General features: G+C 38.1%; 1 protein-coding gene across 4 annotated transcripts in view; it reads right to left on the bottom strand.

Annotated features, from left to right (window-relative positions):
- FHOD3 (formin homology 2 domain containing 3) overlaps positions 1-27,863 on the bottom strand; it is a 374,768-nt gene that overhangs the window by 180,812 nt on the left and 166,093 nt on the right. For all 4 annotated transcript variants that reach the window (XM_053946675.1, XM_053946685.1, XM_053946696.1 and 1 more), the window contains exons 4-5: positions 22,845-22,912; positions 8,948-9,053 (exon numbers count right to left, since the gene is read on the bottom strand). In XM_053946675.1, the coding sequence (XP_053802650.1) occupies positions 8,948-9,053; positions 22,845-22,912 (174 nt within the window). The remainder of the gene's footprint in view (positions 1-8,947; positions 9,054-22,844; positions 22,913-27,863) is intronic.

The raw sequence follows: 27,863 nt of genomic DNA, 5'->3' as shown, positions 1-27,863 counted from the left end.
TATTGTTTTCAAGGCTTGTCTATGAAGTTTGAGTAGTTAAAGCATAAAATATCCACAATGGCTTTAAAGGCCTCTGGGAGTAGTTCCCAAGTACTTAGTCTTTGTTCAGTAGTTCAGGATGTGCATTTTTCATATTCAGTTCCTCATTTTACATGAAGTCTGCATAGCCTGAGGTGTCACATTTCGTGGGAATTTCACAAAGCATAAAAAAAAATTACTCAGAACCTGAAGATTCATTTTCATAGAGACAGCAAAGCAACTCAAAGGCTCCCAGCCTCTGTCAGCTTTAAAAACAAGGGAAATCCATAATTTTATGGTGGTGTTATTACTGAATTCCATGTAGACCCTATATCCTCCTCATGAGCAGTCCCACCATAAAAGGCCATTTCATAAAATGCACAGTGCAAGGAACAGCTCAATTTTTTTGTAGATGTGTAAATTACTATAGGGTGGTTAAACTTTTGAACTCAAATTTGCTTTGATGCCAATTCCCATCCCAGACTGGGAGGACTTGTACTGTATGCTCTGTGTGAAGACTATCTGGCTCTGCTTCCAGATGGATCATGCATCACAATCACGTCCTGGGAGAAGGGAGGGAGGAGGAGGACAAAGGAGCGTGCAGTGCTTGCTCCAACAACTAAGGGAATGCTTAAGGTTGTATTCAGCAGGGAATTCAATGTAATGCATACATAGAACAAATTCAATAAATATCATTTTAAAATATGCAGATGAGAAATAAAGAAAGGAAACGCTAGAAGTGTAGAGTAGAAAGGAGAAAGGATGTTTTCTCTTTAAATTGCATGGCTTCCAATGTCAAGCTCTCCCAACTACCTCTGTACACGTAAACAAATGCATTCAGTCTTAAAGAGATATTTGCAGAAGTGAAAGAGGATTCACCTACTGAGACAACGAGGTTTAATGTTAATATTATTAATCATGGAGACAGTATAATGTGCCCTTTTCTTCTGGTATAACGAAGAGCATCTTAACATCATTATTTCTAGTCTAAAGGGTTCATGAATCCAGATGCCAAATCCATTTGTATTTTTTTCATTTCATGGCTTTTCAACATGAGGCACATCTTGAGGTTTCTGCACATGTAACAGAAAGAGTTATTGATCCATCGGATATATAGGTCTCAGATATATATTTTTCTGGGACTGATATTTTTGATCTGAACTACAAGAAGTGGTACCTATAACGCTCGCTGATGGAAAACTGGCAGTGTAGTCCACTTCAGAAAGGGACATGGCATGGCTGCATCCCTGCCAGGCTGTACCTCAGCTCAGCAGTGCTGCTTATTAACAGTTTTGTTAGCTCAGCTGTGCTAATCTGCTTGCTACTAACTTCCTCACACAGCTGTGGCTTGGTTTGGTGTGTTTTATTTTGTGGATTTTTTTGTAGCGGTAGTAAGAAACCTAGGTTGTACCTCCATGTGGAGCTGCCCTGTACTATGTGGGCATAACAACTTCCAGGTGGAGTTGCCATCTGTTGGTATGGTTCCACAGGAACTGTGGTCTGATGTACAGCATAAAAATGAAGGACATGAATTTTGAAATGTCCACGGGACAAGTGTCCAATTCTGATAAGATTTCTGAAACGCCAAAGAACTGAATTTACTGGACTGTGCCAGCAAATCTCTCAGAAGAAACACTCCCAAGTAATCAAGCTTCAGGCACTCAGTTTCTCTTTAAAATTCAGGCTGTTATGGCAAATACTTTGAGATGGAGTGAGAAGTTTACATCCTTTTAAAGTACTGCACATAAGAAGACAACTTGAATATGTAGAGACATATATAGGAGCTCCACAGTTGCATATGGATACCTTTACACTGAAGGCTAAGAGAAAAGAAAGATATACAAAGGTAAGCCTAATCAAGTGCTGTCTATTCCTATTTACTTGGGGCTGAGATACTTTTCTACAGCTGGAAAACTTTAAACAGTTCTCCAGTTCACACTAAAACAGGAATATTGCAAAGATAGGGAGTATTCAGTATTAGCTCCCTTTTCCCTACTAAACTTACATTACTACCATCTGTTTTACTGCTGCAGTACCAACCAGCAAGACATGTCTATTTAGGATAGAAATAGCCTCTCACAGACTTTATTTCTATTTTTTTTTTGTTATTTACGCAACTCCTGCTTCCCATATAGACATTTACTGCAGAAGAACATGCTTCTCTATGCTAAAAGCTTTGTAATACCTAACCTTTAATGCAAAAGTCCAAAGCTACATAACTTATCAGGCTGAGGGAGGAAAGTTCAAGAGCACTGGAAACATTCATGTCCTTGTAAATAATGAGGGGTCTTTTTGATAAAAACAGCCAGCCAATTCCTGGAAGCAGATCATCCCCGTTACAGAGAGCATACTTACAAACCCCAAGCATTCCTAGTAGCAATTGGCTCAATGCAGAAATGCCACCAGCTAGCTGATAACTTCATGCCTGGCTTTCAGAATGAAAGGGTTATCAGCAGCAGCTTCCACAGCCTGCTTGCAAAACCTCATCCTCACCTTCGACTTCCTCTAGGTCCTTGACGTCTTCAGGCAGACACAGTGTCCTGGTGACAGACAGTAACCAGATGGTCTTTTACCATCCAGCACTGACTCGTTTCAGGAATTTAATCTGATTTCCCAGAATACGCAGCACAGCCCTTGTTCCAAACTTGGCATGCAGGTGGGATTGCATGCCTCTGGCTTTATAAATAGGCATAACTGTTGGTGGCTTTGGTACATGTCAGTGTTTGAGCTGTTTGCCTGTTAGTTTGGAAAACCTGACCCCCTGCCTGGGCATTCATCTGTAGTTCTGACTGACTCTGGTGGCTCCTGTGCATGTCCAACCACCCCGCCAAAGAACTCAGTGTCTCCTAATTCCAACAGCAAAGTCACTTTCTGCTTTACAACCTAGTAGCCCTTATGGTAATTTCTTTCCATTTTTTATTGTTGCCAGCTACACTATACTGTATAATTAAAACTACATGAAAAATACAGGTTTAGAATCACCTTGCTGCAGTAGGGAGCTGAGGTTACTAAAAGGCTAACTACCCAGATACAGCTACACTCTTTCTCTTCATCCATCCCTTTGGAAATGTTGGTTCCCATTTACCAGGCAGACAGGTGAGGAATCAAAATATTGCCCCATTCTTACACCTCAGTGGGGGATTGGAAAGTTTCAGGCTCCTCAGTTCTCATAGCTCTACTTTGGGAAGTCACTGCTGCTCTTGGGAATTTCTCCAACACTGGCAATTCACATCTGTGCAAATTACAGCTATCAGGAAAACTGAAGGAAACTGTTTTAATGGATCCCTCATAATTTAAGCATGTAACAAAGATCAAAATGTGCCTTGGAGTTATGTTTCACGTGATTTTAGTGTTTTAAGACACCCAGTTCTTCTTTATTTACATTTTAGGACTCATATAGAACTTTTCTGGTAAAAGTCCCTCATAAAATTACTTGAAAGTCCCGAAAGGTCTTGCAAAACCCAGCAAGAAAAAAAAAAAAAAAAAAGAGAGCATGAGCATTATTATATACTCATTCGATCTGCATGAAGATAAAAGCATGCTTGTACAAATGCAATTCTAAACCAAATTACATTTACTGTTTATAAGGAAAAAATTGTAGGGCATAATAATAATAAAGATGCTATTCTATCAGACTGAAGATGCTGTTGACTTTGTGCATGAACTTATCAACCTTTAATCCTCTTAAATGGTATGTCACTGTTCCTCAGAGAATGTTATATCCCTTACCCAGAACCATTATTATTGTCTTCTCTGCTTGCACCAATATCTGTAGAAACACACAGGACTTCAGTACTTTATCAGAAGTGCAGAGGGTCTGTGACAGGAAAATGGTCTACTGCAACCTAGTGTTCTGCCCAGATTATTGAATTAAGTCTAAATTACTGAAGTTTTGACTATACTGTCCTTGGAAATACTTAAAGGATGTGCAGACATGGTGCCTAGAGCCATGGTTTCATGGTGGATTTGTCAGTGTTAGGTTAATGGTTGAACTTGATGATATTAAGGGCCTTTTTCAACCTAAATGTTTTTAAGATTCTAATTATCTTTAATTTTAGTTTATAGTAATGGTTTAGGGATTTACAGGAGAGTGGGTAACTTAAAGCACATATATTACCTCAAATCATAACTCCTAGGCTCCTCCAAGTACTTTTCTTTATTTCTTCTTTTAAAAAAAAGCCTTACACTAGAAATTCAAAACTGCCAAACAAAATTGAAACCATCTCTCATTCAGACTTGACACTCAAATTCTTATTCTCCATATACGTACACAGCTCTCACTAAATCAGAGAGCTGCATCCAAAAGCTGAATTTGATTCAAGCATAGTCTAGTATGAGCACTGTATGACTAGTCTAGTAGGACTGCTGTCCTATTTTTTCTTCAGCCTTAGCTCTGTAGACCTTGCAGCAAAGTCAAGGCCTTTGCCTGCTCAGACTGAACACTTGGTTTGTGCTTTCAGACCACAAGAACAATATCTAGCTTTCATCTAATTATGGACACCTCTAAATACTGATCTGAATCCATAAGCAGCCAAAAATGGACCCAAGTACACAATTAGACTCTAAAAACAAGTTTGGATGACCTTTTGACAACTTTCTTGTTTGATCTGAGGGACAGACAGCACAGGACCCCGCCAGGCAGAACTCCTCACATCACAGGGCCAGCAAAGTCATCCCTGAACCTCACAGATTACATTTCAGTGTATCTTTAAAAGAATTAAGCCTTGATCTACACAAGCTGGTTTTTTTCCCCTCACCTTCCCAACAGCACTGTCTAAATTATCAGAAAACATGAAGGTTACCATGACATTTCATGTGCTGCTTTCTCATTCTGTGCAAGGAACAGATGGTCTCAAAATTACATCCATAGAATCTTCAAAATTACAGTAAGATTTTTATCAATCCTCATCAGTTATTGCTGTGGTGTGGTTTTTGCTTTAAGTTTGTGTTTGCCCACTATTCTCCTCCCTAATCTCCTCCCCTCCCAAGTTACCAATCTCCCCAAGCCCTTCCCTAACTTCCGCCCTCCCAAGCTGTCAATCCTCCCTATCCGTACCCCTTTTTCCAGAGTGTTCCTTGTCTATCTTGTAGTATTCGGTACCCCATTTGTTACTTTGTATTATCCCCCTCCCCTGCTCTCCCTGATAGGTTTATAGAATGTTAGTCCTCCCCTAGACTCTTCCCCTGCCATGCCCTCATTGGTTGGTTGCCCTATACCATTCCCCCTATAAAAACCCCTGCAGACCCCCTAAGTTTTGTCTTGGTGTCCCAGATTGTGGACCTAATAAATCCATCCAGATTTACCCCGTGTCCTGTGTCATCGTTATCTGTTCCTGTGTCAGACCAAGCGATAACTGGGAATAGCAGAGCTCACGGGGGGAAGGTCGCGCCCCTGCTGTCACTGCCCAGCATGCCATGACAGTGCACTGCCATAAGTTATGTTTCATTACCTTTAACCCATTTCTATCTGGTTTTGAATATTTAGCTAACATCCACCATACAAAAATCTTGTAACTGGGACAGAAAATTTTAACTTCAGTGTTCTCAGTGAAGTTCTCCATCCTTATGGATCCTTGTGGAAAAAAAGGAAGAGGGAGGAAATAACAAAAGGAAAATAAGCCTGTTTCCATGGGGGTGGGGGAATGTCCCTCAAAACATGGTTTCTTTGGATGTCCATAATAATTAAAATGAACATTGGAGAATAAATTTAGTTTTAAGAACTGTTAAATAAGGAGGATCAAAAGATGTTTTCTAAGTTAGTTTTTTTTAAAAAGTAACGCTCAAGAGAAGCCCCGGCTACTGTTGGCTTCCAGTCTATAGGTTATATGCTGACAGAAGGGAACACTTTGGGAAAGGTACAGTCAAACAGCCTTAGTTCAGGGGACCTGGGCAGAAATAAACAGTCATTTCTTAGCACTCAACAATAAACTGTCTGGATTTCTCAGCACTGTATGTAAAAGCCACACTTACCTTCTCTTCACTTACCTGTTAAAGTAACTAAAATTTTCATGACTCATATTTAATCATTTTTTGCAAGCTCAGTCTGACTTGAACTAAGTCAAAACCCCTAAGCAGAAATTCTCAACCAGGAAACATTAAAGTGAAGCAATGCAGACTTTTGGAAAAAGGAAAATAATATCCTCAAGAAACAACTTGAACTCACTGAAGCACCTACAGCCCTTAAGCATATGCGTATTTCCAGCCTATTTTCCCTCCAAGATACAAAGCTATTTCTTGATGAGCGCTGGGAAATTGCTCAGTCAAGATCAGTCTCATGGACAGTCTCATGTAGGTGAGTCCTCGAAGTAAAGGAGGCAATGCCGGGCCTAAGGCTGTCACTTACTGTCATAAGCCCTGTAAGCTGAGTTAGAATTGCCAGAGGAAAAGAGTGAATGATACCAAAGGTGCTGGAGAAATGCCACAATATGGAATTTAAGAGAAATCTCATCTATTTATGATTTAGGTTAAATGCAATGAAAATAAGAAGAATATTCCACTACAAAATGATCTGCAGAAGAGCAAGGACACCACAGCAGGAAGGCACAAAATCTCTAAAAAAAGACTACTTTTTACTTCTCAAATCTCCACCATTAACACTAAGCTTAGAGCTTACAGGACCACCTCTGTGCTAACTGTGACGTACTTTCAGTAAAATTTATTCACCTATTTACCAGTACTCCAGGTTTAGTAAAATGCAGCACTGCAATAGGTACACACAACTGCCACAAAAAAAAAAAAAAAAAAAAAAAAAAAAAAGCCAAAACAACAAAACAACCTAACCAATCACTGTGATATTCTAAAAATAATATACCAGAAGCACTCTTACATGATGCATTTAATGCTTCTTTTCAGCACCCTCCTCAATGTATTCAGATAAGATTGTTTGGCTATACCATACTTCCAAATCTATCTTTATCTCATTGCACACGCAGACCTATTCAGAAAGTACATGCTGCCTTCTGGAACTGTAAACCACCTGACATAATTTTGGAGTTGTAACAAGCTTTGAAATTCCTGAAAGACAATCAAGACCAAAACTGAAATGAAGCCCACAGCCCTATTATCACACAGCCCTATTATAAAGGATGCTAGGATACACTACCCAGAGAGAAACTTCAGCTTCACACAGCAGTAATGTAGAGAAAAAATATACCTGATTTCAGAAGCTACCAATCCCTAAAAGCATCTTCCTAAAATAATGTTTTTACCTTTATAGCATATGTATATGTAGTTAGTTTTTGTTATTGTTAATGTTGTTTTGTTATATTCATTTTGAACAGGCTGTAATCACTTGTTAATAACAATGTAACGAGTTTGCATTTGCATTTGTATGATGCCATGGACATAGACACTAAGTCTCAGTTTTATCATTCATTGAATTCTCATGAAAATTTCTAATTTTAGATCATGGAAACCAAGCTCTTGAAAGCCACGACAAGAAAGAGACCATTCGATCGCCTTGAACGCTGGATGCATTAGGGTATGGGAAGGAGAATGGGAAGGCTCCTAGACTGAAGCCAGACTGTCCCATACAGCACTTTTATTTTGCTTCCAGTCTGAATTTTCTGAGATCATCTATGGCCAGTTTTCTCCCAGGAACTTTTAATTGCACATGTTTCTGTGTCCTTGTCTTCTGTTCAAGTACTTTTATGTGACTGCACAGGTACTGACATAGAACATAATTCCTGTAGTAGTGGTTTGTTTTTTTTACACCTCCAAACCTGATCTTATCTTCAATGTCTTTGCATGAAACTCCACTTTCTATTTGAATCCTTGCTTTCCATAATTCAGCATATCTGGTTCTTACAAAATCCTTCTACTTATTTTTGTTGTTGGTTTTTTTTTTTTTGCCCCTCAATGTGTAGTTTGAGTTTTAGCAGTTAAATACATTAAAGTGACATTTTTAAATACAGCTATATATACGTCAGTCTAAGAAAACTCAAATGAGCAATCTACCACAACTATGCATTCGTAAGCAGTCTCCATTTACTATGAGATCATCCAGCAGCAAAGATCCCTTGGAGTGACTGTTCTCCCCTCAAAATACTGAAGAAATTCTCCAAATTTACAGCCTAGGTTTCTTAGCTAGAAGAAAAACACATGCACCCATTCAGGCCACAATAGATGAAATCAGCTTTCTAATCACATAGCACACCTTTTCCAAATCCCTCTCCAAATCCTATATTTGCCAGTTATCTTTTAAGTGCAAAGAACAGAACATAAACCTCTCATTACCTGTTTAACTCCAAAATGCCAGATAGCTTAAAATTGTTTCCAGCCAACTGACCCGTTAAGGTATTTCTCCTGGTTTATTCCATAAATACTGCATGATATCCAGAGATACCAATGATGCTGCATTCTGCTGCACCACAACAGAAAGAAAAGAAATAAGAAATAAGAAAATATATCTCCCAACAGGGTAATGGAGCAGACTGGGTGCTGCCTCTCTCTGTTTCCCTGGTATTTTTCAACTGTTTAAGCAGCATGGAGAGGTTTAAGCAGCTTGAGAGGTCAACAGCCACCCATCACTGCAAGAAAGGGGAGAAACACAGCAGAACTACTCCTGCTACGTCCAACCTGTTCGCAGCAACTCCTTTGTAAAAGATGACCACACTCCAAGAAGTTATTTTGTTCTGTGCCCTCTGACACAGTTATCCAGTAAGGGCTTTAGAATGACTTTTCTTTCTTACAATTAGAGATTTGCAGTGTAACCTACAAGAAAAGGTGAACAACAGGGAGACTATCAAATTTCCAAATATTCCAATTCATTCTGCTCAGTGGTATTAATCTTCCTTAACTTTCTTGCATAACATGAAGGAATCAGGACCAAACTTAGAAGCAAATTCAAACACAATTTACACAGCAAGTTGCTGCAGACTTGTCAGAGCTTCCGAGCAATAAAAATGACTTTTGGATGTATTTCCTTTACCTCTCAGGATGTAGTTCTGATAATTCTGGTCGGCTTCTGCTCCCACTTTGATTAAGCAAGTCAGACCTTCAGCAACAACAAACTCATGAACCAAGTCCTTGTCATCCTGTCACAGGAGAAAGGAAAAACTGATTTAGATTTTTGAAAGACAAAGAAACAGATTATATCATAATGTAAAAAAGAAATGCATGCCTGCAACACTGATTTTTTGTTTTTATGTTTTTATGTTGTAAGCAAGTTGATATGAAAGTTATTATAGAGAGCACCAAAAGTAGAATTTCGAGTTTTAAAACCAGAATGAAATACATCAGTGCAAAACAAGAAAAAACATGCTTTAACCAACTGCTTTAAGTAAACTACAGAAAATGAAAATCTGCAAAATATGACTTTTCATTTTTTTCTCATTGAAGACTTGCAGACATTCTCCACAATACTAAATCTCATCATATCACATAAACAAATATCCTTAAAGCCCTAAAGTGTCAGTATCAAGAAGAGAACATCATCTCTATTCCTTATCATAATTCCAGTTTCAGTATTTTAGTTGTGTGCAGCAAAACTTTAAAACTGGTTTTATAGCAATGTAATATTATACTTACTACCTTTTCATAATATTAATTCATTATATTTAGAATGGGAAAATAAAGTGTTAAAGATAAGAGCACCAGTAGACAATATGCCTACACTGTGATGGAAAACAGCAAATACAAGAGAAAATTTCACAGGAGTTTATACTTGCTAAAGTGGCTCACTATTTTTTCACCATCAGGTCTTTCCTCAGGACAGCAGAATGACCCCATACCACAGGTGGAAGTGACACCAGGGAGTGGAGGGGTTTCCTGGGCCTTACAAGCCTAACTACTGTGCTAAGGGACTACAGAGCACCACATCTAAAGCTTGTCTGTTCTTACAGAAGGCTCATGCAGACAAGTAAGAAGCTACTAAAAGCTGGATTAAACAGCCCTTAATGAATTAGCCATGCAAATTAGGCACAAGACCAATTAAAGATATTAATGGGAGAGAATTACTCTGCAGACAATCCCAGTTGCTGACTGCCTTCTTTTAAATAACCTTAATTTATGCTTTCATACACGACAGTGTAACAGACATAAATTCCAGCTTTCCAAGAACGCAGCTCCAAGAACCCAAGATCCATACAGTAAATTTGTTGAGAGTGATTTCTGAATTCATGGTAAACGCTTAGCAAACTGCCAAGAGAAATCAAATAATCATGCCCCTTTTAGTGAGACATTTCACTTACTGCAAGTTTATTTCAGCTGGATGGTTTATTTATATTTAATTTCCTGCTTTCCCTGGAGATAATTTACATAATTCCTACAGTCTGACATTATTAAGGGACATTAATAATTGGAAGGTGATCTATCAGTTTGTGAGAAGTTTAGAAATTATGAGAAAAAAAATCCATTCCATGTTTTAGCTGGTCAAATTTGTTAAAACAATTTGAAAAATATTATACAGTCATGTAGAGATACACAAACTTATCACATGATACAAGTGATTTATACTTTAAATAAAGTATAAAAGTATACAAAATGGAAGCATGCAGTCATACCCCACATCTTGGTGAAAGGATACCATAAAAGCCCAAAATACATAAGAAAAAATCCACCCCTGCATATGCACCCTTGAGCTAAAAATTCTTATTTCTTAGTCTTTATGTTTTATCTTTTAGGAGTATGATTTTTTTTTCCTGCAGCTAGATAGAAGCCTTTATAGTGTTTTCTGGAAAGCTAAGAAGTTTACAAACTCACATGTCAGACCAAGGCACTACAGATGCAAGCCCACAATTTTATGAAGACAAATTTCCTCTATTCAATTTCCCCACCAGGTGAGTGTTCCCTCCCATTTATCCCTTTCTTATATGGTGTTTTTAACTCAAAGACACCTGAATAAATTTTTCTTCTTTAAGAATTTTGAATCCAGTTTCTCTTAAAACTTGAGAGAGGAAACATATCCATGCAATCTCCCGACTAACCTTAATGTAAAGTATATTAAGGTTTCAGGTAAACTAAGGCTGTGTGTCATGGTAACAAGTTGTCTAATTTAAGAGAAACAATATATATAATATATCTAATTATTGAGTGAAACAATCACAAATTTTTCCAGATGGTAATCTTATCCTAGTTCAAAACCATTTCCTTTTTCTTACAATGTATTTTCTTGATACTTGAGCATACATTTTGATTTTGCATCAAGTGTGTTTGCATAGTCCTTGAATTGAGAAAAAAAGAATCTATTCTGGATTGACACACAGTGAAATAAAGAACATTGGAAAAACAGGAAAAAGTAGGAATAACTGTGGTCTGCAGATTCTGACTTTTATTAATAAACCTAAAATGCCTGTTTTTAGAACAGGCATAGAACAGAACAGAAAAATAAATGGCATAGAACAGAAAAATAAATGACATTTGGATGACCAAAAAAAAAAAAAAAAATCCATATAGCAGAGAAGTTAACAGTAGTTGAGTCTTCCAGATTGAACCCAAAAAAACACAATAAATTTTTTAATAGCATTTAGCAATTAAGGGCTGCTGACATTCAGCAAAGATAAAAACTGAAACACCCACTGTAACTTTAGGTTATTTTCCCATAATCTTAAACAGTGAATGCATATTAGTGCATCACCTGGGGAAAAATAAAAAATTATTATTTGATTGTCAAAATAAAGCAAGCAAAAAATCGGGTTTTATCTTGATGATATTTATTTATTTGTTTGCTTAGTTAGTTATTTAATTGCTTATTTTTTTTTCATATGGAAAAAAAATTTGCTTTCCAAAGCAAATTTTGAGATCTGTCTTCTGGAGCTTTTTCAAAGCAACCAAGTCATAGAGTCACTCTAAACTGAAAGGAGATATATTGCAGGGGAACAGCAGAGGAAATAGAGGAGATGAAGAACTCCAACCAGACTGCTTTTGGAAAGCACTGAATAAACAAATCAAACCTGAATTTAAAAAAAAGGCTTTTAAGGTACTTCTCCTTTCCCAAATAAAAGGGAAAAAGAAGATGTAATGAAGTAGAGTACAAACACATCATGCCTTAGACATAAATCTCAACTCAGTACATTATCTATCCCATCATGTATATACGATGAGAGGAAAGAAGCAAACATCTGGAATGTTCAGTGAAAGATGAAAGGCACGCAAGCCCATACGTTCTACATTGAAAGGAGAATGTTTACATCAATTTTGGTCTAGGATAATCTTTTCAGACCCATTAACTCACTGACTTGCCAAGTTAGGTGACCTCAAGAGTAAAGGCTACTCTCTAGCAGTGGTTAAGAGGTTCAGGTTACCAGGAAGAGAGCATTCATTGTTCAGAATATATGGCATGAGCGTGACAATGATACCTACAAGTACATGCCACATGTGTGTGATAGCAGCTAGAAGGAGGCAGGGAAATGTTGCCATTTGCTATGGAAATGGACTTCTCTGCTAATATTGCAAAGATTTATGAGCCCTTAATCAGCAGGCATTAAGGCACTGATGAGAAAAGCAGCAAAACAGGCAAAGCTGTCTAAGCTTGCTGCTAAGCTCCTGCAACCATAAAGATTGTGCAGTGACACAAAGGCTGGCTATTTAAAAGTCTTTATGAAAAGGTACCATTGGCCTCATCAAATAAATATATTTTGCTCATTTATTCACGGACTTCAATTAGATCATGTCTTCCTTTTTTAGGCTTCTCAAAGAAGATAATGTATGTCTGTGCAATACATGTCTATTTTCACCCAATGTATAACAGAAAAGACACTAAATATACTCAAAGTGGTGACTTTAAAACTTGCTTGTGTGGTTGATAAAGTACACAAATCATACTTTTTCACCTCAATAACTCAGCCTAGCAACTAAAAAGACCCCACAAACCCTGTGATCAAGCAGTCTGTACCATGGGCTCCTGTGCCACTGGCAGAAGTAGTGGGGGACATTGTCTTCCTTCCCACACGTTTGTACCATTTGATATATTTTATAACGTAGTTTTACAGGGTCTTACCTGGAAAGTGAAGATATTTTTCTAAGGAATGGAACTTTGCAAGAACATGTTTCATCTGATGTGCAGTTTCCATGTGCAAAGATAAATTGTTTATGTACTGTTTAAGATAGATTTTTCTGAAGCCTGCTATTTCTGTGGGCCATATGGTTGAGAGCTTTTACCCAAAGCATCATTATTTTTATGCCACAAGAAAGTTGCTTCATTTCCTAATAAGAATTGAGGTTTTGGAACATAGTTTCTCAAGGGGATTTTTTTTTTTTTTTAATCTAACAAGCACTGCTGAAAGCTTCATTCCAAGTATTTGGGGAAACTGGATTAGAAAGTGAATATTCACACTTGGATATGCACATATGTATTTCTTTCTTACGTGGCTAACAGCTGTGCAGAATACTGTCTTTCCAAGGAATCATAAAACAAAACAAGTTCCCTGTCTATAAGATTTTCACCAAGAAGAATCTCATTTTTATGTTTTGAGCTTCCTCCCCTTCCTTTAATAAGCTAACCCATTGTTTCTGTGTGCTTAAGCATTCCCATATTTAATTCTGTTGTGTAGAATTCTCTCCTGTTTCTGTTACAGAGTTAAAGACTGCATATTTTATAATGTTCATTTCTTTAAATAAGGAAAACCATGAGTTTCCCATGGTTTCCAGGTTCCCCAGCCTGTGCTCTCCACATGACACATTATTGAGTGAGCCAGCAATCACATTCCGTACTGACCAAACCTTCCAAAATGCAAAAGTTGCTGTGATCCAGCCTAGAAGTGAGAGCAGCACAGGCAGACAGAGTACCAGTCACAGACAGGAGAATATCCTCGCTAAGCTTTGCCTGTGGGTTTACAAGAGGGGATTGCATTCAAACCAGCTCCAGTGGTTGATGCATTTCACTGTCTGCTAGAGGAAGAGCTTCCCTCTCTACTCTGTCACTCTACAACACCCCTAATTAAGAGAGATTTAAACTCTGATTATCAGGTCAGCTCTGGTTTTGTCTGTAGACCAAAAATTGTAGCTTCACAAATATATACTATGTTCACATTCCAATACTGTGATAATTCACCTAGGCAAAAAGTAAAATGAATATTGCAAATTCACTGGGCACCATGCATATGAGAAGAAACATATATCAACTTAAAGAGGAAGAGCAACCTCCTCTGCTGCCTGAAATCTTTTGGGACAAGCTGTTGACAGCATATCAGTATGGAATCCTATAAGCAGAAAGTGCACAGCTCATTCAGATACTAACTGGCCTGAAGTAAATATCCCTACTTTTCAAGAGGGAGAGCTAGTGAAATTTTGATTCATTGCTATGTTCATCTATGAAATAGTATCATGGCAGAGTGCATTGTCCCTAGACCACATTATTATGTCAGAGCAAGGTCTCCTAGGAAAGCTCTCTTCCTCAGATTCCCCTGCCAAGAGTTCACACTGCACAGCAAGGAAACAGAACTGAAACAGAAACCCCAAATGACTATGCTTAATGTGAAAAAAATAAGATAACATGGAAAAATACATTGATCAATAAAATGCCAGTGCATTTTGCCCTCTGGAAAACAAAAAAGATGACTGCACTCTTTAGAAGTTAAAGCACATTTTTTCAAACAGTCCCCACCCCCTCCCCCCCCTTTTTATTTTTAATCTCCTGCAAAGTCAAGATAGGATCACAAAGTTCAGCTGGTTTTAGGAGGATTAAGGTTTAGGGATTAAGCTTCATTCATTTGGGGATGTAAATTAGCGGCAGAGGGACAGCAGCTGACTGGTGAGGAAAGGGAGGAAGGAGGAGGCAGGTCAAAGAGCAAACCATGCACAACTGCAGGCTTTCGCTGGTATAAATCTCAAATGACAATGTATCTGGCACTCCACCACAAGAAAGTAAAATAAAGGAATATTGCCCAATATACTTCAAAATCTTTCTCTGTTACTGAGTGCATAAAGGCAGAATGATAAAATCCAGCATCAACGATAAGTAGGTCCTTGTTTCACCCTTCCTATACTTAATAGTACAAGGAGAATATAAACAGATTTTTTTTCCTAAGCATTCCCCTGGATTTGGCAGACTCTCACATATACAAAAAAAAAAAAAAAAATCCCAAACCAACCCCATACTTTGCTCCTAATTCAACTACCCTGGGCAGCAGTAGCCATGTGGCAGCACAGACCAGAATACACTTCCATGACCTGAGAGCCTTCATATCCACAGGCACCCTGTACAATTTCAAATGCTCATACAATTCCCCATCCCAGCAGCAATGCAAAATTAACACACAATTCCTCTCAGCCACCCTTTTGGCTGCCTACCTCTGCAACCTCAGTGACTACATTAGAAATATATCACAACTAAGCCTCCACAATAATGTTTTTAAGTATTGCTACCTGCCTTCAGTATGCATCACATCTGATGAAGTTACCAGCAAGATAATTACTCCCACTGACAAGACTAAAATGATGTAGTAATAAAAGTTATGTCGTGCTCTATTAGAAACAGAAATCCCAAAGCATTTCCATGGTCCAGCTTTTTATTGGCTAAGTGACAGGTTGCATTTTGCAGATCAAGATTGGCTTGCAATTTTTGCCATTAGAAAAACTCATTCTGGCTTGAAAACTGAGTAAACATAATCAGGAAGTGATTGAAGGAGCACAGATTGCCAAAATATAATTTACAGTTACTTTCCCACACTTCAAACTATAGTTCTGTCCTTTGGACTCCAAAATTATTGATATAATTAAAATACTAGATTGCCAATCCAGAAGTACCTGATATTATCTAATTTAATTGTCTCTGTTTATTTCAGTCCATTTTAAAAGCCAAGTCATCTATTGCAAACAAATCTAGAAAGAAATCATTCCAAAAACATACACACATGCACATATACACACACATCCATACAATATCTACACACATCCATACATAAACTGAAGTCCTACGAATCTCTCAAGACTGTGTTCCCATTTCAACCTCAATTATTTATGAAGCTACAAAACAAAATGTATAGACCAGATGATCGAGTGGTTAAGTAAACATGAAATCTCAGTTCTGCTCTGTGTCAGGACATTACTCCTGGAAGATGAACCAAACACAGATCTGAGAGTCCTCTGCTGTGACAAAGAGTCCATTTCTCTCAGACATGTATTTCTACTCTGTGATACTTGGTAACCCAGACACTACCCCAAGATAGGTGCTTAGCAGGTTCACTTGCTGTCTTTCTTCTGTCAAATTCCCACCAACACACCTGGAAGAACAGCTCCTTGAGAACAAAATTGCCCTGTCCCAAAACTGCTCAGCTGCTAGAAATAAATGAGGTAGAAGCATTTTAATGGGAAAAGGACTGCAAGGACCAAGCAGCTGGTTTGCATCTCAATGGAAGCTCCTTCCCCTTGCTCTACTTGTTGACTGCAAACCCACTTTACAGACCTCACCAGCTTTGCCAAGCTTCCATTCCTCTTCCCTCCAAACTTTTCCCTACACTCCTCCATGCTGTAGCTCCACTCCTCATTTTCTTCTGTTTACCATTCTTTACACCTTCCCAACTCATTTCATGTACATCTGTGTAGAAGCATAGCCACAACATGACACAAAGGCATCAGTATTTTTACACTGTTCCCTTTTTTCCTATTATTTCATTTATTTACATGGAGCAACATTTTACAGCAGCATGCATGGAAATTACTATCCCTCCCTACTTTCAGTGAGGCAATATACTTAGCCAGTCTGCAATGGCCTCTGTGATGACAACAATGAAAATTTATCCCCAGTTTTATAGTTGGAAGGAAGGGATGCCATCCAGAGGCACCTTGATGGGATTGAGAGGTAGGCCAATGCAAACCTCATGGAGTTCAACAAAGTGACCTGGGTAATGGCAATTGCAGACACATTTGCAGGTGGAGCAGAGAAGCAATTGATAGCACCCTGTGGAGACAACTTGGAGGATAAAATGTGGGGGAAACTTTATGAAAAACTCAACATGAGCCAGCAATGTGCACTGGCAGCCCAGAAAGCCAGTTGTATCCTGGGCTGCATCCAAAGCACTGTGGCCAGCAGGCTGTGGGAGGTGATTCCGTCCCTCTGCTCTGCTCTGGTGGGACCCACCTGGACTGCTATGCACAGTTCTGATGCCCCCAACATAAGAAGACATGGAACTTTTGGAACAAGTCCAGAGGAGGGCAGTGAAGTGGATTAGAGGACTGGAGCACTGTTCCTACAGAACCAGGCCAAGAGAGTTGGGGCTGGTTAGCCTGGAGAAAAGAAGGTTGCATGGAGACCTCATAGCAACTTCCTAATATCTGAAGAGAGCCTACAGGTAAGTCAGAGAGGGATTCTTCATCAGGAACTGTAGTGATAGGACAATGAGTAATGGGTACAAACTGAAAGAGGGGGAATTTAAGTTAGACCAAGGAGAAAAATCAGCTTACCGTCTTTTATGTTTACATTTTTCTGATAGATAACAAGTCAGTAAAACACTTTTATTGGCACCTAACACATAGCGAAGGAAATAGAAATTTGCACAGCTAAGACAAAAACAAAGATTCCTTCAGTGGATGTAACTGAAAACCCCAAAAAATTACTGTTGTCTTAAGTTAATTAAAGACAATATTTAGAGAGGAAAGGGTTCTTAGCCTGCACAACGAAGTTGCTCCTATGTCACACTTATATTAAGTTTACTTTCTTCAAGAAAGTTCTTCAAACTTCTTCTTCAATTACCAAGATTGAATTACTATGATCCTGCCTCATCTTCACCACTATCTTCTTCAAAAATGTCCTATTTCCCCTTTACTCTGAAGATGGTGCTTTCCTTCTTCTGTAACTTTAACTTCACTACTTTTACATAACCTGCCTGATTCCTGCATCTGATGAGGGAGCTGCAGGTAGAAAGCCATCTTACTGTGATGATACAATGTTTGTTTCTAGTGCTCCCACTGAACTTTGTAGCTGGGGTGAGATGCCATGTTAACCTGAGAAACTTGAGAAAAATCACAGAGTTATCATGAAGTTCTACTACTGAAAATGTTGGGCTGCTTTTTTGCGTTGTGCAGAACAATAAACTGAGAGGGAACTGAACTGTGCTACAATTCTTAAAACAGGCTGAAAGTAAGAACACAGAAAAGAAACTGTGCTCCTATTTAACGTGTTGAAAAATTTGTAAGCACCTTTCTGCTTTCAATATTTCATTTTATTCAGTTAAGTAAGCCCAGATAATTAGAAGATCTTTTTTCCCCACATAACTTTTTTTAATCCCCTGTGAGTGCAATAAGCAAGCAAGAAAAAAAAAGTCCCACCTCAGTCTCACATTAAGCTATTCAATTATTAGGCAGAAAATCTTTGGTTGCCTCCCCCCTATAATGGCATTTAGCGGGAAATGAACAAAAAAAAAGTCCTGCTGTACCTATCTCTGTTTACCACAGTCTATCTCCCTATACATTCAACCATCAGATAAATATAGCAGTGAAACTAAAGACATTTTATTCCACTGACTTGTTGGGGACAGAAATTCATTTTTTGCATCTTTTGTAGACAGCAGATACATCATCACACTGTGTGTTTGTCCTCCCAGTTAATAACAGAATTGAAATTTTGTAGACAAGTCACCTAGAGTAAACCCTACCAGGTATATTCTTCATGGCAGATAAGTAACAAATCAAGCAACATCCAGGCATTGTATTACGCATCTGAGGAAGCTAAAGTAGACAGGGGCATCATGCTAAACAACTTTTCCTGTTACAATTCAAACATTCACAGTGATTAGAGAAGGAATACTGGTGTCATCCCAAGTTTTAGGCTATCTTTATGGTGTAAGCAGTTCACATTTTTTACTCTCATTAAGCACTCTTAGATCTTGGCCTGTAACATTGTCTAGACATGAAGAAGGCACTCTACTTGCTAATGAAACTGAGAAACTAATTTTGTCATTTAATGAGTCATATCTATTTTAGTTATAATCTCTAAACAGTAATGAGACATCTCCTTTGTAAAATGGGATTAAACAGATCTGTAAACTGCTATGTAGAACTCTGGTGAATTTGATTTGTGAAGGAAGTGAAGGTTTCTCTTTTTCATTACTTAAACAAGAACCCTTCCAAGAGGCTCTTAAAGGGGAGAGGTGGCAGGCAGCCTCCTCACAAGTGATGACAGCAGCCCCTAAATCAAGTGTCACACAGCTTCAAACCCCAAGGAGTCATCAGTCATGCTTGCAGGAGGGGAAGGAGCAGCCTCCTTCCTTGAGATCAATGAGGCAAACACAGAATACTCCTTCTGCACTCTTAAGGATGATTGATGACTCCTTAGCAGCTGAAGTGTGTGACATTTGATTTCACTCACTGATAAGATTGTGTCTTCCAAACACCTTCTAGTTAATGTTCCCAGGGCCCCCACATAGCTGTTCTTTGTGACTTTTTTTAACACAAAGCTCAATTGTTGAATGATTAATGAATTTCTCAACAACAGATGAAAATTCTATAAGAGAATTTTGTAACTGTGTCCCTTGATAGTCAGATCACAACACAAAACAGGAATCTAGGCTCCTTAAGAAAACTAATGGGAGATCTCCTGCCCCTGCCCCTGTCAAATGGCACTTGTAGGCAAAACAATCCTAAAAAAGAACTGGCTTTTTTCCTGAAGATGTTAAAATATACACTTGAGGTCTGCTTTCCAGAAAACATAATGCATTGATTGATATTGATTAAAAATATTTTCCAAAATTTTAATAAGCAGATTTCCACAAGGTTATCGATTTCAACAGACTTGAAATGAACTTTATGGCTTTCTTATTTTTCTTACAGCACCATATTCTTATCCAGTTATTTCCTATTTTGAAATGATGCAATCAGCATGATTTGAAATTATGCTTTCCCACTACAAGATACACTTGCTTATAGGTTCTAAAGCATGCCTGTTTTATATTGCATCCCGTTGTATCACAGGCCATGTTACATCATCTTTTATAGTATTGCTTAAATCTCACAGTATTATTTACATTTATTTTTTGGTTTTGTTCAGTTTTTTTGCTTTTAAGAGTGGTGTTGAATTAAATGCTTTAAGCAGGTGTATTTTTAACTCTCTTATGAAATGAAGAACATTTTTTGATCCTGATTATCTAAGTGCCATGTTCAGCTGGATTCTGCTCAATGACTTTGGAAATTTTAGCACTTTGCACAAAAATCATGAGGTTTTGATAAATACCTGTCAGAAAATCCATTCAAAAGGAGAGAAACTGTACTGGTTGTCAATCATATCTTACTCTGTAAGTTTGTCAAAAAGCACACTGGTAAACAGGAAGAAAGCTGCAGTACAATTCAGAAAAAGATGATGACTGTGGCTCTCTCAGCCCTTCAGAATGAATGACTGGAACAGAATGGCAGCACTGTCAAAGGAAAACGCTCCACATAACCTTCATCATTTTGCCAAAACCAGCCCACCAGAAGAAATCAAAGAGGAATTCCAAGTGCAGACTTGCCAAATGAATCTATCATCTAAATTTTGAAACAAAGACATTGCTCTTGCCAAACATTGCTAAGTTTTGCCGAGGCCTCACGTGAAAAAATCAAGAGCTCTGACTATCTGGAATTTAAATTCAATGTAAAACTTGGGCTTATTCCCAATTAATGCAAATGAGACACTGCACACTACTTGAAGGTCTTTAAATTAAAAATGATCCTGACATAGAACTGTGCCAAATTAAGTCAGCAATGATGAAATTATAAAAAAATGGTGTTATGAACTGTTCTGGCACTTAAAGACGTGATGAAGTCTCCATAACACTCGGAAACCTTGTTATTATGAAAATACTCTTTTTAAGTCAACATCTTGTTTCCAAAATATTACACTCACAAGGAATTTAAAATACTCTCTTTTAAGGGCATACAAAATAAAAAAAATATTTATGCTGAAAAACACATTTTAAAAAAACTATTACCATAATGATAAATTTCTAATGGTGACATAGTTTCCTGTCATATACTAAAAAAAAAAAAAAAAAAAAGACATTTTGGACAAAAATGTTTCATTTATAATATAACCTCATTGTATTTACTTGTATTTTTCTTCAGTAAAGAACTGGAACAGCTTTTCTTTCTAAAACTGATACAAAATTACTTTACATTCTCTCTTATGGTTCATTATGAGATAAACTAAAATCATACTCAAAGGATGCCCATAGCAATGCTGTTGTTAAGGACAGCAAAGCTAGCAGGTAAACCCGGGCTGACAGGGGCTTGTTTTCCAATTGGAAGTGTAGTACCTCAAATACTTGTGCATATTCTATTTATACTCTCCAGCTCAAGGATCACTTTTCAAGTCCCCCCTAAGAGAACCTGTATTTTAAGAGTATATGTAGATTTTTTTAAGGGTACGTTTGCTCAACAATTAGCCACAATTCCACCGGAAAGAGCTTCTTTATGTGGTAACTGATAATTCCCAAATTCCTTTCCCTACCACATTCATTAGAAAACAAGAAAGTTAAATTCTCAAGGAAAATTATATCCTGAAACAGCCAGACAGGTTTCACTTAAAACTCCATTCATACACAAATATGGGTTTGTGCATCGCTTTTCCTTTCTCTCTTGTTACTCTTCAACACAGTCAACCCCTTAAATTAACTAGCATAAATATTTAAACAGCATTTAAGAGAGAGATCTCACTGGTGTGTTCTCTGAAAGCACTGAGCACTTGTGCTCAGAAATACCAACTAGACAAATAACCTATAGGGAGGAGGGCATTTATGAATACCCAAACTGGGAGAATTAATGATGGAAGGGCATGGATGATGGAAGAGAATACATGATGGGAGAGGCAGGATGGGTGGGAAGAGAGGCTTAGCCTCTCATTCCTAAATATGTGCAAGTACCCAGATTATCTGTGTAACACATAAATGCAGAGAAACACAAACATTTCCCAGAAACAGCTGAGGTGCACAAAAAGAGAAAAAATCAGAGAAGACCCTTGGAAACCTGCCTGATTTCCTGTGAGCACACAGGCCACGTGCTTGGCAACCTCACAGGGAAACCCAGCTTGCATCCCTGTGACTCTCAAGCAGTCTCCCTCTGGGAATGAGGGACTGTTTCATGAAAAGACAGTGATTTTCCCAATCGCACTCATGAGATGACCAGACTGTTTTGAACTGGAACTCCTTTCTTTGTCCAAAAATTTCAAAAGTCAGGGACATTTTTCTGACCCAGAACACATCTTCAACTACCAAGATTTAACATTAAATGGTCTACCCTTCACCAGTCACTCCTATTGTTTAGAAAATTTTAATTCACATCCAAATCCATGCCTTTCCTTAAAATGATCAGTCACTACCATATCCTCCTCAGCTCTATGAAGCATCTTTTTGGCTAATCAGTAAATCTTTTCCTCTAAACTCAGTCAAAATTCAAACACATTCAGAGATCTCCCAGTAGATTTTGGTTCCTCATCAGACCTGTTGCATTTCTCCCACAAGTCTTTTCAGTTTTTGATGTGGCTTAAACCCAGACTATTTTTCCATTATCAGACCAACACTGGCCCTAACTCGTGGTTTCCCTGGCTCACCTTTTCAAGTTTCCCCCCAAGTCTTCCCAATACCAAGATATGCCACTGTCTAAAGAGCAGTCTAAACTCCACCTAAGAGTTTCAATTTTCTTGTCTCCTCTCCTGGCAGGTTTACACTCCACACTCTGCCATTATGCCCCGTCTCGTCCTTCTGACTGACTGAAGGAACATAGGAAGGTTTGCAGATCATAAAAATAAAAGACTCTAAAAAGGAATTGGCCAATTCCAAATTAGAAATGAAGTCTTAAAAGTCTCTTTTGCTAGAAACTGTAAGTTATTCTCTAAATTAAAAAAAAAAAAAACAAAAAAGGTGAAAGAAAAAGGAATTAAATTAATTTTCAAATCACAGAATAGACAGCTATTATTTGCTCACCTGAAATATTTGTTTCAAGGAAAAAAGTGCCCGTCTCAGTTCCCGTCCATTGGAATTGTAAAGTTTTTCTGGGAAAACAAAATAAGATGAGAAAAACCTTCAGCATAAACAAAACTGACAACACAGCAAGAATGTAGTACAGCTTTTGACCGAATCATAGCACCCACTTCCCATTAGACAGACTTTAAAATACAAATACAGGACTTATTCATTAAATGTGCATCTAAACCAGGATTTAGTTGTCTATAACTTAAGATGGCATCTTCCAGGTAAATTCACAATAGCTTCAGCAAGTTCAGTGAGAAACAATTCTCTCTGGAGTTTTTTTGAAAATGCTTAGAAATACTGTTCTTTCTGCATTAAGATAAATTTAGGGTTTACTCAAAGTACCAGATTAATCTCAAAAGACTTGTCTGAGACCACTCTTTGCCTTTGTTATCAAAGCTAGAGCCACTGAATCCCATCCTTGACTGCCTTCCTTCTAGACATTCTTTTCTCATGTTCTCATCGTTCTATTGTTAAATCCTTTCTCCAATAGCAATGAACATTAATACCAGAAATAGTCGGACAGTCTGTTCTTAGCATAATTCAAAACAGTGTTTTATTCTCCTGAAAACTGATCTTGACCTTCTTCTAAATGAACCAGAAGCCTTCTTTTCATCATCCAATACTGAAATGTATTACTTCATTTATTCCCCTACTAAAGTATTCTCACAGAAATAATTTAAAGACAAAAGCAACTCTGCAACTCTGCTATCCTTCTGAACTCTGCTACAATGTTTGTGCCTTTGGAAGAGGTCTTGGACTGTTGCAAATTTGTGACTGTGCAGGGATAGAGCAGAAGGTGAGTTCCTCAAACCTTCCTGGTCTACTACACTTAGTGTATTTGATAGAAAGAGACTTTATGCACATCTACAGTCCTAAATTTAATTTTATTACACTACTGCAATATAAGGGCAATGACAGGAAAATCAAATCTTCATGGTCACCTCAGATGACACACTTGCCTCATCCACAAATCATCATGAAAGCACCCTCTCTGCAATCGACAGAGTAGTGGCCTGTAGTGGACAGCAGGTCCTGAGATCAAAGCTGGATTGCCCATAGAATGATAATAATCTTATTAGGAAATTAAATATCAACCCCCACAATTTTATTTCTTACTTTCCCTTGTCTATTTCTCTTTCAATTACCACTTTACACTACAAAACCAAATTAGATTTTATTTCCCTCTGTCAGGAAGTTGCAAAAAAGACACTAGCATTTGAGGATTCAATGCATTTATAACTCAGTGATCATTTTTTACCTCAGTCAAGGAAGGTGGGGGTCTAATTCTAGGAAAAAAAAAACATTTCTTATTCCAACAGTCATCTTCAACCAAAGGAAAAATATGAAGTAAAATGTCAGCAGAACTAACACTATTTTTTTTTAACTTTGAAAGTAGTTTTGTTCATCCCTAAGTGCCTCTGATTTCAAAGGCAGAATGTACAGAACTGGCAAAACTATTGTTTTTATAAGTTGTCTCCTTTCTTGCACTTTTTATAGATTCTTGACAAAACATTGGAGGAACGGATTTCACTTCAAGCCATAAACTTAGAGGCACACTTTAATTACTCTCACTTAAAAACGCACTGGCATGTGAGACCACATTTCTTGGCAGGATAAAGAGTAATTTTGTCAGGAAAGCCTAAAGAATAATAAAGATCTTCTAAGACCCGGTCTGTCAACTTTACATGCCACATTACACAAAATATTCCTTTTTGAAAGTTACCTCCATCTGGCATTTGTTATTACTAATTTCCCTCTATTCATAATTCACCAGCATCATTATGAGCAGAATGTCTCCAAACAAGGCAGTGCATTATCATCTTAATTAAGAGAGGCACCACTTCTTAAAGTCCTGGCAACTTTGTACATAAATATCAATGTCCTAACAAATGCCATCTGTTGGTCTTGGTCTTAAACAGAAATCATCATCCCAGCCTGGGGTGAAGTCCTAACAAACCATTGTTATGATACCATAACACTGGTTGTTTCATTGGTGCGTGAAGATTTTTGGTACGTCTCAGAGAAACAATGCTGAACATTTTTTCTCCTTGGTGTTTTCACAGAGCATAACCTCATCCTTTGGCAGTCAGCACAAACAATGCTCTCCCTGCTCGTTTGTAGCAAGGAGGACAGAAGTTACTGACTGCAGCACAAAAAGGGGTCTAGCGTTAGAGCTAAGAATCAACAACTACTACAAGTATCAAGTTTGACAACAGTTGTGGCATGTGTCACAAATGTTTGAGGTGGCTTGAAAAGCCATCTGAGGAGTGGCAGTCCAGGTGAGTCATCTCACTTCTGACATCTTCTACCAGAGACAATGTACCTCCTCATACAGAGCTGATCTTGTTCAATCAGCTCAAAGTCCACAGCTTCTTCACCTGTTACTCTTACACACGGGCAACACACTCTCTGCATAAGTCTTGACACCCACTCCTTACAGTGCTGGCAGCCACCAGAAACATTCACTGACCATAACCCATAGAGGAAAATGATGAGGCTATGCTACATCAGAAGATGTTTTGGTTTAGAAAACTTCAGTCCAGGATGAAGCTCACAACAGGGGAAGAAAGCCTGAGTAAGCCAAGGTACTGCACAGACCCTTAAAAAAGCTTGTACTTTTATTGTGTGTGCTGTTTCTCAGATTACAGCTGGGGGACACTTGTTAAGATGCTCTCAAGGCTTTCGAGAATTCCCACTTGTTAACAGTAACTTTAGCACCCCAGGGACCTCAGGCTCATCCTGAAAGCTCTAGACTACAAGTGAAGTGGCAAAAATGCATCAGCAGAAACTGAAAGGCAAAAATCAGTTCTGAGCTCTTTTCCTATGGTAGAAAAACAAAATTAAGGAAAAAAAAAAAAAAGAGAGAGAGAAAAAAAAAGCCACATGTGCTTACAAAGTTTTCACACTGCAGATGATTCAGAAACTAGACAGCAAATGCTTTTTAATGCTTTTTTGACATAAGCAGTTTAAAGTGTTGCCCTATGAAGCAGACTGAGAAATAACTTTCCATGTTGAAGCACAGAGGTGACTAATTCCCATAGTCCTCCCTGGCAGAGCTGTCTGTAATTGAAAGAAATGATGCCTACAACTTTGAAACAGCAGTCTAGCCTGCTACTATCACCAAACCCAGAAAATTCTGAGGTGCTCCAAAGACAGTCCAAAAGACTCACAAGTTCACTGCTTTGTTATTAGGTGTCAGATAAGCATGAATATGTACTGCTTTACACCAGAAAACAAACCTCTGAATTTCAAGCAGGAAAATGTGCTGCTACATCTCTGTGAAACTTCTCTGGCCCTTTGGTGAAACACATTTCCTGTCCTTCTCCAGGCCATGTGCAGGTTGGAGACATTCTACATTCACATATTTCAAGGTCAGTGAAAAAAAAAAAAAGAGAAGTGAGTTTGTAGGTCAGGGAGTTTGTGATATCTGACACCCAGATTTCATCTACCTATTAATGATAGTGGCTTTGACAGCCGTGACACTATTGCAGCCACTTTTACTGCTTTTCTTCAAGAAATAAAGAGCTGCATCCACAGCTGTGAAATAATTTTAATTGCATATACACCCATGGCAGAAAATTCTCCTTGCAATTCGCTCTGACGTAAACTAACACTAGAGGGCACTGCTTATTTCCTTATTTTATGAAAGAAAAGGCACTCTGTCCCTCTATGGGCTTCCCACTGATAGAGCAACACTGTTAATCTTTAGACTTTTAATATATCCTATGAAATTGAAAAGCACCAGCACTGCCAATTTCAAACATTCAAAATCAGGATTACCTCTTTTGAAACTAGTAGAAAACCAGGTACTGGTATGGGTCTGAGTTTTATTTACTGCAAGAACCAAGAGTCACATTTATTAAATTATCCTTCACATCATAGCAGGGAAGTGTATATCCTTGAAAGACAGAGAGATTCCCTTAGCTCAGCACCTGTTTCTAGGGGCAGAGAATCACAGATAACCAGACTTGTGGTAGAGACAGACATGTGTGCCAGGTAGCAACCTGCAAGTGGCTATTTTGGTTGCTGTTGCAACCTGCAACAGCAGAACTTTGGTTAAGAGAAGCCTTTATGCTCTAAAATAAAAATATTATTTATTACTCTGTATTTCTTTGCTTGTTCTTACTTTTGTGAAAACAACCCAGGCTAAGTGAAATAGGATTCTTATAGGTGAAATTGGTACAAATGTAGCAGTGGAGGGAAGGCAGCTTGGTTTGAAATCAACATATTTTCAGAAAGGAAGAGAAGTCTTTAAAGATATTTTATCAGACAACTTGCAGCTTTCAAACAGATTCTATATTTTCAAAGATAATTGTCAGAGGCTCAAATTTCATCGGTTTTCACCTCTTTTGACTATGTGGGAAAAGGGACTTTTTAAAGAAAATAGTAATTTGTTCTTATATTCTTAAATAAAGTACTGACTTTTCTTCTGCCTTCTATGGGAAAAAAAAATGAGTGTTTTCAATCCACAGCAATAAAAGAAAAAGTGGAACTGGCTGAACATTGCTTGGTTCAGTCCCACGTGTTACACCTGACCTCTGACCGACAGGGTACCATCCTCCTCCCTTCCTCTTCCATCACACCCATTGAATTAGTCCCTGGGATATAGTAATTTATACAGCATCAGCCTTTTGAGCTGTTGGCAAAGGCTTGTGAACATCTGGCTGAGCACAAATGGGAGTTGCTCTGCTCCACTTGCTGCTGCCTGAATGACCTCCATGTCTCCCATCCATGCCTCTTTTCTTTAAACTATAATTTCAAGATGAAGCTCCTTTCCTTACAAAAACATAAAAGGGAGATTAACTCCACATTTGATTACATTAGCAGGATACCTGGTTCAGATCCACTTAAATGACATTTGAAACATTTCCTGCCATTCATTTTTACCTGGTATTGGACAGAAGTAGAAACATTCTCTGGCTTCCAGTAGCCACTTGCAAATTAGCCAGTACTTAGAAACTGAACAATTTA

This window comes from Vidua chalybeata, chromosome 1, assembly GCF_026979565.1.
Source record: "Vidua chalybeata isolate OUT-0048 chromosome 1, bVidCha1 merged haplotype, whole genome shotgun sequence".
Lineage (NCBI taxonomy): Eukaryota > Metazoa > Chordata > Aves > Passeriformes > Viduidae > Vidua > Vidua chalybeata.
Note: the sequence above shows the minus strand (reverse complement) of the source record. Positions and strands in the feature narration are given on the sequence as shown.